At 41.8% G+C, this 16931-nt stretch overlaps 1 protein-coding gene across 5 annotated transcripts in view; it reads left to right on the forward strand.

Annotated features, from left to right (window-relative positions):
• Positions 1-16931, forward strand: part of PCNX1 (pecanex 1) — a 133142-nt gene that overhangs the window by 12300 nt on the left and 103911 nt on the right. For 4 of the 5 annotated variants that reach the window (XM_050953398.1, XM_050953399.1, XM_050953400.1 and 1 more), the window contains exons 3-6: positions 2504-2609; positions 7132-7177; positions 8646-8735; positions 15058-16749. In XM_050953398.1, the coding sequence (XP_050809355.1) occupies positions 2504-2609; positions 7132-7177; positions 8646-8735; positions 15058-16749 (1934 nt within the window). The remainder of the gene's footprint in view (positions 1-2503; positions 2610-7131; positions 7178-8645; positions 8736-15057; positions 16750-16931) is intronic. The other variant, XM_050953402.1, reaches the window with a different exon arrangement.

The raw sequence follows: 16931 nt of genomic DNA on the forward strand, positions 1-16931 counted from the left end.
AGAAACTAGAACTTAGAGCAAAAAGGGTTTTAAAATTCTGACTTAACTTCTTTGTGTGTTTGTATCTGTAGCTAATTAACTGCAGGGTCTGTCTTTTATGGGGTGCAGATGAATCATGAAATCCTTTTGAACACCCCTTGTAAATCTGAAACTTGTTTAAAAAAATTTCTGACATAATACTCTTCAGCATAAATCAGTATGAAACACTTGCTTTTTTGAAAAAGCTTTTATTCTTTGGAGATAATTGGTCAAGGAGGCCACACACGACATTGCGTAGACTGTGCATGTAGTCACAGAGACAGTAGTAGAAGAGTACTAACTAATAACACGTTTTGCACCTAGTGTGTTCAGTTTCCAAGTCAGAAAGCCAATTTTTGAAAATGACAGATTGTCAATTCACTTTCGCGGACTTTAAACTGGTAACTTTCATATGAGAAAATGGCTGACTTCAATAAAATTGTATTTTTGTTTTTCCTTGGAAGTGGCTTTGCTGTAATGTTCAGTCAGGCTACTAAGCTTTCAAGATCTTATTTATGCTTTATTTCATTGTTACAGTCACTAGCTGAACTCTGTTTCTAGCCAATTTAAATAAGTTCGTGGTAGTTGGCATTGAAATAACTGCTAATTTTTCCTAACATTTTCAAATTACTAACTCGTATCTCATGACTGTCTCACTTCTTAATCTTGAACTTCTAGTCTCATTGTTACTACTTGTTGTGGACGTATCTTTTGCATTACGTTTTCTTCCCATTTGTGTATGATAACTTTTTCTACTTCTGTGACTCTTGTTCTGAAACTGGCAACTTCTCTCACACTCAGAATTCACTTGCAGAAGTAAACAGAAATCAGGAATGGAAAAATTCCAGTATTTCATAGGGAAAACAAATGAACATATAATTCACCCAAGATTATAATTGGTTGTAAATTGAAGGTCTGAGTTTTGAGGAGTTGCAAAATCCTTTTTAGATGCCATGATTTGAGTTTTGAAATCCATACTTCTTCCTGTGCCTGCAAAACTTAGGTTTATATATTCCTAGCTTCAGTAATGCTGTGTCAGTCTTTTATATTTTGCTAGGGATGACTGCTGTACAACTCTAGGTTTGCTTGTATGGGGGAGCCCTAGTGGAGTGAGCTATTCCTCATGCTAGCTTTTTGTAGCTCGTTTAAAAGAAAGCTGTGCCAATTTTGCACAACCCAGCCTTCTGTAAATTCACACTGAGAAGTAATGTGCATGCTAATATACCTCTACCCCAACTGAACGTGACCCGATATAACACGAATTCAGATATAAAGCGGTAAAGCAGCATGGAACCCTGGGCCCTTTAAAGCGCCACTGACCCACGCTGCTGTACCGCATTTTATCCGAATTTGTGTGGAGCCCCAGGCCCTTTAAATCACCACCCGAGCCCCGCCGCCAGACCTCCGGTGGTGATTTAAAGGGCCCGGGGCTCCCAGCAGTGGCTGGAGCACCAGGCCCTTTAAATCACCGCCAGGGAAGCCGGCTCTTGCTGGTACATCGTACCAGCCTGAACCCAGTATAACGCAGTCTCATCTACAAGGTGGTGAGCCTTTTTGGCCCCCGAGGACCGCATTATATTGATGTAGAGGTGTATTTTAAATGCATGCAACATTTCTGAGTATGCTACTCAATGGGGGCAAAATGGGAATATTTTTGCAAGGCATTATTATACTAGCACAGTTGTGGCTGTAATGTATACTGTAATTAAACTTAAATGCTCGTTTTAACTTACTTTTACTCTTCATTTATTTTAAAACCATTTAAGGAATATGCACCATTTTAGCTAAGACTGAAGTTAGTGATCCAGAATTCAGTGTTCGCTTTCAACCATTGTTGATGTTAGCGGGAATACTTCGGCTTAAAGAATAGTTACTTGCTGCTATATACCTTACACTGTTGAGCCATGCCAAAATGGAGTCCCATTTTCAAGTATTTCCTAATTTGTTGGAGATAGGGCATATTTATCCCATTCATAAACTTTTTTGCAGGAGGCTCTAGCTTTGGGTCTATGCAGGCTGGCTGAAAATCTTTTAATTTTAGTTTAAACAAGATTCAATTTATCCTGCTCAAAATCCTCTGGTCCTAATTCTTAGCAGCTGCTGAGTTTTGCCATCTTGGAGGGTAAGGGAAGGCTCAGATTCAGGTGGTGGCTGGGGACCATTCTAGTTCCCAGCGTGAATTAGAATGTCTTCAGGAGCTGCTTTGCCTTGTCTCCAAGAGTCGTTGCACAAATCCAAAATAGCCAGATTGCCGTGTGACCAAGCCCTCCTAGCATGGCATACGGTAAATGAAGTAGAAAATGTACTTTGGTGTCCATTTGTTCACATACCTTGAAGTTTAAAAAAAAAAAATAAAAAAAAAACCACAAACAGTGTATTAAATCAAAACTTGAAACATTGTGCCTTTTGAATTACTAGCAAATATGAGTAAAGGTAATGGGAATAGTGGTTTAAAACATCATATTTCTTTGTACTTTTTCTTTAGTGACCCTGGTGGAGGGATTGAGATGTCTGAGTTCATACGAGAAGCCACTCCCCCAGTTGGCTGCAGTTCACGCAATTCTTATGCTGCTCTAGACCCAAACAATCAGGTAGGAATTAAAGCTAATCAAACTACTGCTATCTAATCATTACTGCAGTCTTTGTTACTGTTCCCAGTAAGCTTGCGGTCCCCCTTTTTGCATCAAAAGAAAAGCTTAAACAGTCTGCTCTGTCGCCCTGTTCTTTTTTAATTTCTTTGTGAAACACTTCGTCAGTGCCCTAGGACCAATAGTTGAAATGTCTTTTCTTTCCTACTACTCCATTAGCTCTACAACTTCATTTCTTTGGGAACTTCTTACCTAGTACTTCCATATTAAATTCACCTTTTCAGTTTCCCAAATGGCAAATTTCATTTAAATTGCTAAGAAGATTGAATGGAAGTTTCTTCCTAGGAAGTTTTTTCCATTACTACCTTGTGTGGCTATTTCTTGTCGTGCTAACTGGCTTTTTTGAGAGACATTACTCTTGACACATCAGGGGTAGTAGTCATAAATGTTGGCTAAAGGGAACAGAGCAGGATAAGATGATGGGAGTGGAGAGATGCTAAATCTCTCTCATTTCCAGAAGAACTGTGCCAGTGTCCCAGTTACTTTGATCCTCTGATATGTTTTTGGAGGGTTGAGGGGAAACAGAGTGGGGAGGGGTTATAATTATGGGCCACTGTAGCCAAAATGGCAAGGTTGTGTGAATTTTTCAGATTTCAGTTTTAATGTAATTGTGTTATGCGCTACTTGTTTCTGTAGCATTATGTGGGAACTTGAAAATGAAGTGTGTTTACAGCAAAGAAACATTTCCTTCACTAAATATATATACTCACTTTTTATAAGGTTGATCATACTATCTTGTCCACCTATCTTGCAGAAAGTACGTGTCATGGCTTTCTGTTTTCCTCTCCCTCCCCATCAGGACAGGACTGCAAGAACTTGCTGCTAGCATTTAATCTTTTCAATAGAACAAGTATTTTGGGATTGTGGGAGGAATATATTATAATAACAAGAGGGCTCTTTAAACCAGTGTTGGAAATATATATATAGATATCTCTCCCATGGGCACAGACCAAGTTTGAAGGGAACTCAAACGTTTTGTGGCTTTATAAACACTCCTCTGTGATTTTGATGCACTGGTATGACTGGTAGTGTTTAAAGCACATGGAGAGGGCACAAGCTGTTTTCTGCTACTTGTAGCCCCTTTTTTTGTGCTTTAATGCTAACTGCACAGTGTTCTTTGGCTCCATGATGGAGAAGGAGGGTTGACTAAAGTTGCATCTGTGCTGGCAAAACTGGGACCTGCTATTCTAAAATCATGGAAGCTGTAATGACTGAGCATAGGGACAGTAAACACCTGAGCCCTGTGTATGGCTTAAATGCATAGGCAAAATTAACTTTTTCCAGTGCTTATGTACCAGTTCTGCTTGTTCAGCAAAGAACTTGAAGGCAGCAAGATTTGCAGGAGAAAATAGCTGGATTGTGGCAGTATGACCTACATCCTTTCTAAGGATGGTGCTTTACATAATCCCTTTCTGTTTTCAGCTGCCACTCCTTTTTGCTTTCTGCTCTATATTCTTTCTCTCTCTTCTTCCATTTTCAAGTTTGAGCCTGTCAACCTTGATAGTTTCCCTTTCAAACCAGTAAATCGTGAGCAGAATAGTGGAAATGCTTATAGCAAGTAAATTCTTGTTGCTTCTCTCTTTTCAATGACTATTTTAGCTGAAAGTATACTACTATCAGTATGTATTTGACCTCTTTCCTTCTGTAGTGCTGAGTGGAGCTCGACAAAAATTTTTCGTTGGATAGAAAGTTCACAGAAGAATGCTTTTTTTGGGACACTGAAACTATTTGCAGATTTGAGTTGCTGAATTTAATGAATAGTTTCAGCTGAAATTTTTTTTGGAAATCTGTTCCATTTTTACACTTTCAAAGCAACAGTTTTGGAAGTTTGTTTCGAAATGAAATGCTGATTCTAAATAACATCTTGTTTCATTTGATTTGAACCATCTTTGTTTTGGCTTTTTGTTTTTAAAAAAAAAAACACCAAAAAACCCTAGACACTTCCAGTTCAAATTAACAGAATATTTTCCTGGATTTTTATGTCACTCACCAAACTGGAAAAAAAAAGTTATTCACTCAGCTCTAGTGTTGAGTGAGGAAGCAGAACTTGTGTGCATGCTTGTGTGGCTTTTTAATATGCCTCTACCTCGATATAACGTGACCCAATATAAAACAAATTTGGATATAATGCGGTAAAGCAGTGCTCCGGGAGGGTGGGGCTGTACACTCTGGTGGATCAAAGCAAGTTCAGTATAATGTGGTTTCACCTATAATGCGCTAAGATTTTTTGGCTCCCAAGGACAGCGTTATATCAAGGTAGAAGTGTAGTACTAAAGAGGTGAACTTCAACTCCACTGAATTGTTCAAAAAACTGGATTATATACCCTCCTGCAACTTTATGAACTATGTCTTCACTTTACATTAAAGAGAGCATTCTGAAATAAAATGTTAGTTTTAAGGCTTGAAGGTAAAGAAGTGTATCAGGCTTTCTTTAGACATTAAGCAAATCTTGTTTTTTTTTTAACTGGTAGTTGCAAACATGCAAACCCAAAAGTATGTTTTGGCCTTGCTCAGTAAAACTTGTATTTTGAATGTATTTGTTTTCTTAGGTTATGTACTTAATGATGATCATTTGACACACAATATATGTGAAGAAAGCTAAAGATTCTTAATAAACACAAGCTCTAGCTATAAAACAGCTACCTCTCTGTAAGATTTATAAAACTAATTCAAATCTGTTACAGATTTTTCCTAGAGTGAGTGTTTTGGTCTTTGTCTTTTCTCTTGTCACCCCTTCGCTGGAAATCAGCCATTTTAACTTGGTTCTTAAATCCTTTTCTTAAAGGGAAGGGGTGTAATGTGGGGGGAGTGGGAGCAACAGCAGAAAGAGCCTACTAATCTGCAGGCTGAGATAACTGCCCCTAGTTAGAGCACAGGAGGAGGTATTCGTTGCTGCTGGTGTGTTTTTGAAGGAGTCTGTGGCAGTGGTGGTTGGGGAACTGGGGAAGTGGCTTGGGAGTGTAGCAGCAAAACCAAGAGAGTCAGCTCTGTGTGTTGGAAGGGTTTCATCACTCTAGGAGTACTGACGCCCTCCATGCATAAAAATTGAATAGCTTGTGAATCTGTGTTCTTAATTTTTCTTACAGCTGCATAAATGCATGCTATTGTTACTGTGCTGTCCAGGACACAAAGCTAGAATTAATGTGTATCCGCCATCTTTTTTTTATGCTTATATTGTAATCTTTCTAGGTCAGGGACTCTGTTCTGTTTTGTACAGTGCCAAGCACAATGGGATCCTGGTCCATGATTTGATTTCTTAGGCTCTATAGTAATACTTTTCAGATCTGTTATTAATTATATGCTGCAGAAGTAGTTGCCAGGAACAAAGCTGATCAAGTAAATCAGTTGTGTTGATACTGGATACGCTTTTGGGATTTCAGCATAACTTATTAAGCTTTCATCTACAGTCAGTTGTAGCCATACAGCTTGTTGGATAGATTTATGCTTTAATAATATAGTCATGATCAGCAGTTGTCCAAAGCTGTCTTCTGTAACTCGGACAATATCGACTCCCAGTGTTGCATAGGTGGATCTTCATAACCAGTATATGTCTGCTTATTATTTTAAATGGGTTTAAGGAAATAGTGACAAATATTTCAATGTCCATTTTTTTCTTGAACTGTTATAGGCTTTATCACTATAGGCATCTATAGCCTGACGCTTGTCAGCCTGGCAACAATGTTGTGGTTTATTTCAATAGGATAATTTATAGGGAAGCTGTCAGGTTAAAATCTACATATTTAAAAGACTGAAGTCACTACTTCCAATAGGTATAAAGAAAAGAATGCAACTTCGTAATAACTAAGGCCCTACTTGGATTGTGGGATGACTGTCAAGTAATTGCAGCAGAGTTGCAGACGAGAAATGGAAAATCATGAAAAAAATAATAATGGATCTTTATTAATTGCAGTAATTTGAAAAAGCCAGAGAAGACCTATTCGTTTAAGAAAAATTTGCTGGAGCAGTATAAGCACTCAAGTATTGTTATGCATATTTTTTTTGATAACCAGACATTTTGCTTCAACTATTTTACTATCATTAATGCCTGGTTGACATCAGGAGCCCCAGCCCCTGTTAGCTCATATAAATGGGGTTCTACTGTATTAATTGAGAAAGTGTGTTGCAAAATTCAAAATATATGCTAAATTGTGTACTGTGCAAAGTAAGCTAAAATTGTGATGGAAGCCTAATATTGTGGGATCCATAATATTTCAAATTAGAGCCTTAGTGTTAACTCTTGAATAATAAATTAGATGGCTTACCATTCACAGACAGTTGTGAAGACACGAAGGACTGTTAGGTGCCCAACTTCTGGCACCTAACCTCCCATTTGTGCCTTTGGAAATCTCCCTTACGTGTATAAGTAAATAATGTACACATTGCAGCACTATGAAACTACAGTTGCCATGTAACTCAGAAAAGGCTTACTCTGTTTTTTCTTATTTTTAAAATGCGCTGTTTCCAGATTGGATCAGGATTAGCTCGTCTTGGAACAGCAGCAACCATCAAAGGTAAGATTCTGTCTATCCTTGATATTGCCTTGCAGGAGCATTTCAAATCAGTTTCGATGTGGTGTTTCCAAATCCTGTCCACCATCTTTACCTTTCAGCCTGCCATTGTTATAGGGATGGGTGAGTATGCTGCCTGCTGACTTGAAAACATTCTTAATTCTTTGGGCGTTGTGATTACAAGTGCAGAGAAACTTTTTTAAACTTCTCTGGGAAAGGAAAGCATAGAAATTTATGTCTCACTTCCTGAAAGGCGCTTACTTGACTTATTTTCTCCTCCCTCACTCTCTATCCTTTCAAATACTCATTTATTACTTACCCCGCAGCGGTTGTTCCACCTGCTGCAATACTTTAACTTAATATTACTGGATGCTAAGCATCCAACAAATAAGGAGAGAAGTAGTATTGTCCAGAATAGCTATTTTAAAATGCATTTTAGTGAGAAAGGTTATTTGTAACAGGCAAAATGGAAGGTGACCTCCTTAAATGTGCAACTTTTAAATTTAAATAAGGAAATAAGTGGTTTTCTTCCCTGCCCTGCTAGTTAATCTATGTACATTTTTATCCTCTTGATGGTTCTGTTCACCCTTCAACAGTGTTTAGCCACTAGTGTGGCTGTATTTGTGCAAAATTCTGTTAGAGAAGCTGTACACTGGTGTAAACTGTCTTGTACCAGTGCAGGTTAACATGGCTTCAAACTGTTGAAGCTGCAGCAGTGTTAATCACAGTTTATACCAGTGTGTTGTGTCTGTACTTTATTCCAGTGGCTAAAAACCCTGATGTAAACAAGGCTCAGGGAAAGTCATAGTATTTTGTTTCTGCTAGTCTTCATTAATCAGAATGTTGCTTTCAAAAATAGGCAACAAAACACCTAAACTGTTCAAAGCAAATAACTTACTGTCTGCAAAATACAGTCAAGTTAGCATGATTAACCTAGCTTACTGCATTACCTGGCAAACTCCTAATATGCTCCGTCTCCTGTTAGAGAATTGACATGATTGCTATTTTGTGAATTTGCATTTCAAGCTTATTTTAAGGGATATTGTAAATTTACAATCCAGTAAATATTCTTTAAAAAGTAGCTTCAGGTATTTCACCTACCTCTGAGCAAAACTAAATTTTCAGGAGGCTTTCATTTTCCTATTTCTCTCTAAAAGAATATCCTTTTCCTTTCCCACTTGCTATATTGAAGACCCACACAATCAAAAGCAGAATCTGCTTATACACGAAGTAAAACAAACTGATAAAGTAGACACTTTTCTCCAATTCCTTTCTATTACAGTAATCTTATGTTACTTAATTGTGGTAGTTAAAACATTTTCAAGCAAAGTGACTAAGCTGAGGTCTTAGTGCAAATTTTGAATCTTATGTTTAGCATCTTACTTTTAAGTGAAATATTTTAAAAATGTGTACCCTCAATAGATTTAAAAGTTAATATTTTGAGCACTAATATGCGTTTTACAATATATAGGAGATACTGACACTGCGAAGACGTCTGATGATATCAGTTTAAGTCTTGGCCGGAGTTGTAGTCTTTGTAAAGAAGGGAGTGAAGAACAAGGTAAGACTTTGGGTTTATTATGCTTTAATCTGGCATTATGGTCCATGATTGCCATAAAACTTCTATATCAGTATGCACTTCATTGAGGCTATTCAGTCCTCCTAATGTCACTTTAATAAATGTTAGTTTAAAACAACTCAAAACCTCCTAGTTGGTCATACCAAAAAACCTAACACTTCAGTTAAATGTCAGTCTGTTACACGTAGGGTGACCAGATAGCAAGTGTGAAAAATCAGGATGGGGGTGGGGGGTATACAAGACAAAGCCCCAGATATCAGGGCTGTCCTTATAAAACCGGGACATTTGGTCACCTGAGTTGCATGAAGCTCATGCTGTGTCACTATTGATACTGCTGGACAGAATGTGGATAATTCATTTATTTTTTAGATGGAACCAAACAAGATGGTGTCTTGGATTTTCTCCTTTTCTTAATTAATTACAGTAAGCCTTTTGGGTATACAGTGTGCATCCTCTGAAGTTCACCCTCTGCATGCATGCTCAATTTCCTGGCATCGTCCAAAGGGTATTGGATGTATGCTGTATGTTCTGCCCCTTTGCCACTGAAAACTCTTTAAAAGGCATGACACTGGTATAGTTAGGTACAACTTACAAAAGGTTAGTAAGATTTTGGAATGGGTTTTTGTATTTGAGGGCATATTTACAGCAAACTGCTTGCAGGATCAGAAACTGTATGTTGTAGCAGTATGTGTGAGAACTATTACTGTGATGCCTGAAAATGTATGATCGTGCATCCTTTCATTGCATGTTAACTTATATTCTATGGTTGTCAGTAGTTTTATTTTTAAGCCTGTTTTCATGGGTTTATAACTCCATGAAAAAATCTTGTTAGATGTGAAGTTTAGTATAAACTTGCAGCCTAGAGAATTTTTTCATGGTGACTTCTCTTAGGCCATGTCTACATCTAAAGTTTTGCAGCGCTGGTTGTTACAGCTGTATTAGTACAGCTGTATAGGGCCAGCGCTGCAGAGTGGCCACACTTACAGCAACCAGCGCTGCAAGTGGTGTTAGATGTGGCCACACTGCAGTGCTGTTGGGCGGCTTCAAAGGGGGTTCCGGGAACGAGAGAGCAAACCGGGAAAGGAGACCCGCTTCGCCGCGGTTTGCTCTCGCGTTCCCGGAGCCACCCAGCAAACCGCAGGGAAGGAGACCTGCTTGCTCGGGGCTCCGGGAACGCGAGAGCAAACCGGGAAAGGAGACCCGCTTCGCCGCGGTTTGCTCTCTCGTTCCCGGAGCCACCCAGCAAACCGCAGGGAAGGAGACCTGCTTGCTCTGGGCTCCGGGAACGAGAGAGCAAACCGGGAAAGGAGACCCGCTTCGCCGCGGTTTGCTCTCTCGTTCCCGGAGCCACCCAGCAAACCGCAGGGAAGGAGACCTGCTTGCTCGGGGCTCCGGGAACGCGAGAGCAAACCGGGAAAGGAGACCCGCTTCGCCGCGGTTTGCTCTCTCGTTCCCGGAGCCACCCAGCAAACCGCAGGGAAGGAGACCTGCTTGCTCTGGGCTCCGGGAACGAGAGAGCAAACCGGGAAAGGAGACCCGCTTCGCCGCGGTTTGCTCTCGCGTTCCCGGAGCCACCCAGCAAACCGCAGGGAAGGAGACCTGCTTGCTCGGGGCTCCGGGAACGCGAGAGCAAACCGGGAAAGGAGACCCGCTTCGCCGCGGTTTGCTCTCTCGTTCCCGGAGCCACCCAGCAAACCGCAGGGAAGGAGACCTGCTTGCTCTGGGCTCCGGGAACGAGAGAGCAAACCGGGAAAGGAGACCCGCTTCGCCGCGGTTTGCTCTCTCGTTCCCGGAGCCACCCAGCAAACCGCAGGGAAGGAGACCTGCTTGCTCTGGGCTCCGGGAACGAGAGAGCAAACCGGGAAAGGAGACCCGCTTCGCCGCGGTTTGCTCTCTCGTTCCCGGAGCCACCCAGCAAACCGCAGGGTTGGAGACCTGCTTGCTCGGGGCTCCGGGAACGAGAGAGCAAACCGGGAAAGGAGACCCGCTTCGCCGCGGTTTGCTCTCTCGTTCCCGGAGCCACCCAGCAAACCGCAGGGAAGGAGACCTGCTTGCTCTGGGCTCCGGGAACGAGAGAGCAAACCGGGAAAGGAGACCAGCTTGATTACCAGAGGCTTCCTCCTTCCACGGAGGTCAAGAAAAGCGCTGGTAAGTGTCTACATTGGATTACCAGCGCTGGATCACCAGCGCTGGATCCTCTACACCCGAGACAAAACGGGAGTACGGCCAGCGCTGCAAACAGGGAGTTGCAGCGCTGGTGGTGCCCTGCAGATGTGTACACCTTCAAAGTTGCAGCGCTGTAACTCCCTCACCAGCGCTGCAACTTTCTGATGTAGACAAGCCCTTAGTCATACTTCAGAGGAGTAGTGCACCTAAGTAATGCCTAAGTATAAATTGCACCATCTTACCCAGTAGGCAGAGGTGAAAGTAAGCTGGTATGGTATGGCATACCGGCAAGAGCCGGTAAGGTGTGCCAGACTGGACCAGCTTCCTCGGTGGTGATTTAAAGAGCCCACAGCTCCAGCCACTGCGGGGAGTCCCGGGCCCTTTAAAGCGCTGCTGGAGCTCCAGCAGCTGGGCTTGAGCAGCACTTTAAAGGGCCCGAGGCTCCCCACAGCATCCGGAGCAAAAACTCAAAAGGATAGTAATAAAATGTTTTTTAAATACGTCAAAAGCAGGAAGCCTGCTAAACAACCAGTGAGGCCCCTGCATGATTGAGATATAAAAGGAGCTCTTAAAGACGATAAAGTCATTGTGGAGAAACTAAATGGATTCTTTGCTTCAGTCTTCATGGCTGAGGATGCTAGGGAAGTTCCCAAACCTGAGTCATGTTTTGTAGGTGACAGATCTGAGGAACTGTCACAGATTGAATTGTCACTAGAGGAGGTGGTTTTGGAATTAATTGATAAACTTAACATTAACAAGTCACCAGGACCAGATGGCATACACCCAAGAGTTCGGAAAGAACTCAAATGTGAAGTTGCAGAACTATTAACTATGATTTGTAACCTGTCCTTTTAAATCCGGCTTCTGTACCCAGTGACTGGACGATAGCTAACATAACGTCAATATTTAAAAAGGGCTCTAGAGGTGATCCCGGCAATTACAGACTGGTAAATCTAACATCAGTGCCAGGCAAATTAGTTGAAACAATCGTAAAGAATAAAATTGTCAGACACACAGAAGAACATAAATTGTTGGGCAAAAGTCAACATGGTTTCTGTAAAGGGAAATCGTGTCTTACTAATCTATTAGAGTTCTTTGAAGGGGTTAACAAACGTGGATAAGGGGGATCCAGTGGACATAGTGTACTTAGATTTCCAGAAAGCCTTTGACAAGGTCCCTCACCAAAGGCTCTTCTGTAAATTAAGTTGTCATGGGTTAAAAGGGAAGATCATTTCATGGATTGAGAACTGGTTAAAAGACAGGGAACAAAGGGTAGGAATAAATGGTAAATGTTCAGAATGGAGAGGGGTAACTAGTGGTGTTCCCCAAAGGTCAGTCCTAGGACCAGTCCTATTCAGTTTATTCATAAATGATCCGGAGAAAGGGGTAAACAGTGAGGTGGCAACGTTTGCAGACGATACTAAACTGCTCAAGATAGTTAAGACCAAAGCAGACTGTGAAGAACTTCAAAAGATCTCACAAAACTAAGTGATTTGGCAACAAAATGGCAAATGAAATTTAATGTGGATAAATGTAAACTAATACACATTGGGAAAAAATAATCCCAACTATACATACAATATGATGGGGGCTAATTTAGCTACAGCTAATCAGGAAAGAGATCTTGGAGTCATCATGGATAGTACTCTGAAGGCGTCCACGCAGTGTGCAGAGGCAGTCAAAAAAGCAAACCAGATGTTAGGAATCATTAAAAAGGGGATAGAGAATAAGATATTGCCCTTATATAAATCGATGGTACGCCCACATCTCGAATACTGCATACAGATGTGGTCTCCTCATCTCAAAAGAGATATACTAGCACTAGAAAAGGTTCAAAGAAGGGCAACTAAAATGATTAAGGGTTTGGAACGGGTCCCATATGAGAAGAGATTAAAGAGGCTAAGACTCTTTAGCTTGGAAAAGAGGAGACTAAAGAGGGATATGATAGAGGTATATAAAATCATGAGTGATGTGGAGAAAGTAGATAAGGAAAAGTTATTTACTTATTCCCATAATACAAGAACTAGAGGCCACCAAATGAAATTAATGGGCACCAGGTTTAAAACAAATAAAAGGAAGTTCTTCACCACACACCGCACAGTCAACTTGTGGAACTCCTTGCTAAAGAGGTTGTGAAGGCTAGGACTATAACAATGTTTAAAAGAGAACTAGGTAAATTCATAGTGGTTAAGTCCATAAATGGCTATTAGCCAGGATGGGTAAGGAATGGTGTCCCTTGCCTCTGTTTGTCAGAGGGTGGAAATGGATGGCAGGAGAGAGATCACTTGATCATTACCTGTTAGGTTCACTCCCTCTGGGGCACCTGGCATTGCCCACTGTCAGTAGACAGGCTTCTGGGCTAGATGGACCTTTGGTCTGATCCAGTACGGTCGTTCTTATGAGCACTGGGCCCTTTAAATCCCTGCCCGAGCCCGGCTACTGGAGCCCTGGAGGTGATTTAAAGGGCCAGGGGCTCCGGCCACTGTGGGGAGCCCCGGGTCCTTTAAAGCGCCACCCAAGCCCCGCTGCCACTACCCCAGTGGCGGCAGGGCTCTAGCAGCGCTTTAAAGGGCCCGGGGCTCTCCTCAGTGGCAGGAGTACTGGCCCTTTTAAATCCCTGCTGGAGGCCTGCTGCCCCGGAGTAGCTTGGGGCCCTTTAATTCACCCTGGAGCCCCAGGGCTCCCAGCCGCCTCTGCAGCTGGTAGCTCTGGGATCATTTAAAGGCCAAGGGGCTCCCAGCCACAGCCGGAGTCCCAGGGCCTTTAAATATTGAAAGACCCCGCCTCTTCTAGTTGATGCCCTGCCTCTTCTGCTTGAGGCCACGCACCTGCTCAGGACTCGGTGTACCGGTAAGTCCTTTAAGTTACTTTCGCTCCTACCAATAGGTAGGTTCCCTGTGTATTCAGAGTCACGACTGTTTGCCTCACTGACAAGTTTCAGGCTTTCTACTCCAGCTCTGCAGTGCTAGCTGAGAGTTATCTGGATTCTGCTCCTTCTTGTGCATAGGCAGAGCTACTATGTATTAAGTTCCAATCAGTTAATTACACTTGTATGAACCCACTGTAAACAGTGAGGGCTGGTAATTGTGTTGGTCTGATTTGGTCTCCAGGTCTTCTATATTGGTGGTAATGCACAAGAAGGAAAAGAGCTTCACTCTTGATGCTTTCTGCAAGGCAGGCAGAAGGAAAAAATCTTTCTCTAAATATAATATAAATAATTGTAACTTTAGTGCACGTAATACTACAGTTGTTGAGACACATGACGACACATGATGCTCTTTTTACAGCACCATTTTTCCAGAGTAGAGCTGCAGTTCAGTTTTGAATGAGTAGTAACTACTTGTATACCTAAATCTGGGATTCAGCACTGCAGTTTAGAAGAATTCTAATAACTTCCCCTTCAGGTGGAGTGTGATCAAGCTGTTTGCTGACAGTGCATGCAGATTTGTTAATATGAGCATTTTATAGTCTATGGTAGGAAACTAATGCACTTGATGGGTTTTTCTCTATGCTTTTTGGATCTACTTTAGTCACTTCAGTCATGGAGTCTTACTGCAGTGACTGCTTTGATCACTTTTTAAAATTTCTGTAAGATTGTGAATGTAGTCACATTTACTATATTTTCCTGCAAAGGAGCAGATCTGATCCTTTTTTACAAAAAAAGGGACTTGATGCACATACTGCATCAAAGAACATTAAGTCTGACAAAGATCACTAAAGTAGAGGAATCACTTTTTTGACCTTCAATAATAAGGTGTGATGGGACATAATGTTTAATAATTCTGTTCTGTCCAAGTATTGAAGATGTATAACTCTCAGTACAAATGATGTACAACTGTGCTCTGTCTTGACACAGTCCTGTCTTACTCTTACTGTTTGGTAATGTAGCCCATGTTTAACTCTCACATGAGTGCTGCAGCAATATTTGTATTTTTGCTGGCATTATCTACTAATTTACTGCTCAACAAGTCTCCCAGAACCTGAAATGCTGCAGGCTAGCTAACTGGACCTGTAAAACTTTTACTGTCATAGCAAGTAACTAACTTTTCACTGAACTGTTTCTTTTGTAATCTAGTAGTAGAAAAGCAAAGTTGTATGTCTTGCTGACTTTAATATTTTCAAATGTACACTTACACAGATTTGGCAGCTGATCAGAAGATTCTTCATCTGATCTCCAATGACTCCTTTGTCTCCATCCAGCCTTCGTTATCCTCTGGACAGGATTTGCCAAGGGACAACAGTGATAAAGTGTGCCTCCCAAACAACCACCATGTGGATCAGTCTCTATCTAGTGCATGTGACACTGAAATGGCTTCTCTTGTACCTTTGCATTCCCACTCCTATAGAAAAGATCACAGACCACGAGGTGTGCCAAGGACCTCTAGCTCTGCTGTTGCTTTTCCAGATGCTTCTCTAAATGACTTTCCTCTCTATCAGCAAAGACGAGGACTAGATCCAGTCAGTGAGTTGGAAGCTTCCAAACCCCATTGTGGATCTAAAGAATCCTTAGCTGGGAACTCTTGTATTTCAGGAGTCTTTCAGTTAGATGACGTCCTGAAAAGTAGCAGCCCCCAGCCGCTGGCCAAGAGTGGGAAGAGCAAATCTTTGAAAGCAGAGAAAAGCGTGGACAGTCTGAGAAGCCTGAGTGGTAGGAGTAGTGGTTCAACAGAAAGCTATTGCAGTGGAATTGATCGTGACACTAACAGTACCATCAGTAGCTACAAAAGTGAGCACACCAGTTCAACTCATGTAGAAAATGTGTTGTCAGAGCATGAGGAGTCTCCTAGAGAAGAGAGCGAGACCAGCAAGAGAAAGGACTGCTGTATTGACTCAGAGGATGACAGTAGCTCTGCTACAGATAAAAGATCTAGTAGTGAAAGAACTGCTGTAGAAATGAGCACTAATAGTGGTGTTCAAGAAACAAAGGATTCCAACACATCCGATGAGATACACAGTCAAAGGGGTCTTAGTGCCTCTGCTTCAGAAGAAGCCAATAAGAACCCACATGCCAATGAACTGACTACACAAGTAGACAGGCCACCTGGGAAGGCTGCTGAAACACGAGATGATCAGAGTGAGAAATTGGCTGCCTTAGTTGATTCAAGAACTTGTAAAGAAACAGGTGGTAAACAAAAGGAAGGAGATGTACGACCTAAATCCTCTAGCTTAATCCATCGGACAGCCTCTGTTCATAAATCGAGCAGGAGACGGACAGGAAAAAAGCGGGCTAGTAGTTTTGACTCAAGCCGGCATAGGGAATACATTTCCTTTCGAGGCGCGTCTGGAACCAAACCTCAAAGTGCTGTGTTTTGTCATGACGAGGACTCCAGTGATCAGAGTGACTTGAGCAGGACCTCAAGCATGCAGTCAGCTCACCAGTTCAGCAGTGATAGCTCTTCCAGCACCACTTCCCATTCATGTCAGTCTCCTGAGGGAAAGTACAATGCTCTAAAGACCAAATACATTAAAGAAAGAGGAGGCGCAGACTCGAACACCCACAAAGCCCATTTAGGCTCTGAAGGAATTAGCAAAAAACGTTCAACACGTCGAACTTCTAGTACTCACAGTGTGAAGAGTCGTGCCAGAGTATTAAGTCTGGACAGTGGTACTGTAGCCTGTTTAAATAACCCAAATAGCTTAATGGCACCAGGTAACATAAAACAATTAACCACTTCAAAATCAGATTTGGAGGCCAAAGAGGGAGAGGTGCTAGATGAGCTATCTCTATTGGGAAGGGCTTCACATTTAGAGTCAGTCACTCGTTCTAGGAATAGCTTACCAAGCCAGGCTATGTTTCCCGAAGGGGAAGAGCAAGAATCAGCAAGTGGAGGTAAGTAACAAAGCTACCAGAAGTAACATTACCACATGTTGCTACTAAATTTGGTATCCATGATTATTTGCTCTTTGACTTACAACAAACTATGCTTGAATTCTTCATCCTGTTCTGGTTTTAGTTTTACTAGAGACAAAAGAAAAGCTTCCCCTTGGAAGGTCTGTGTTTTAGAGGACACA

Source organism: Gopherus flavomarginatus, chromosome 5 (genome assembly GCF_025201925.1).
Source record: "Gopherus flavomarginatus isolate rGopFla2 chromosome 5, rGopFla2.mat.asm, whole genome shotgun sequence".
NCBI classification, from domain to species: Eukaryota; Metazoa; Chordata; order Testudines; family Testudinidae; genus Gopherus; species Gopherus flavomarginatus.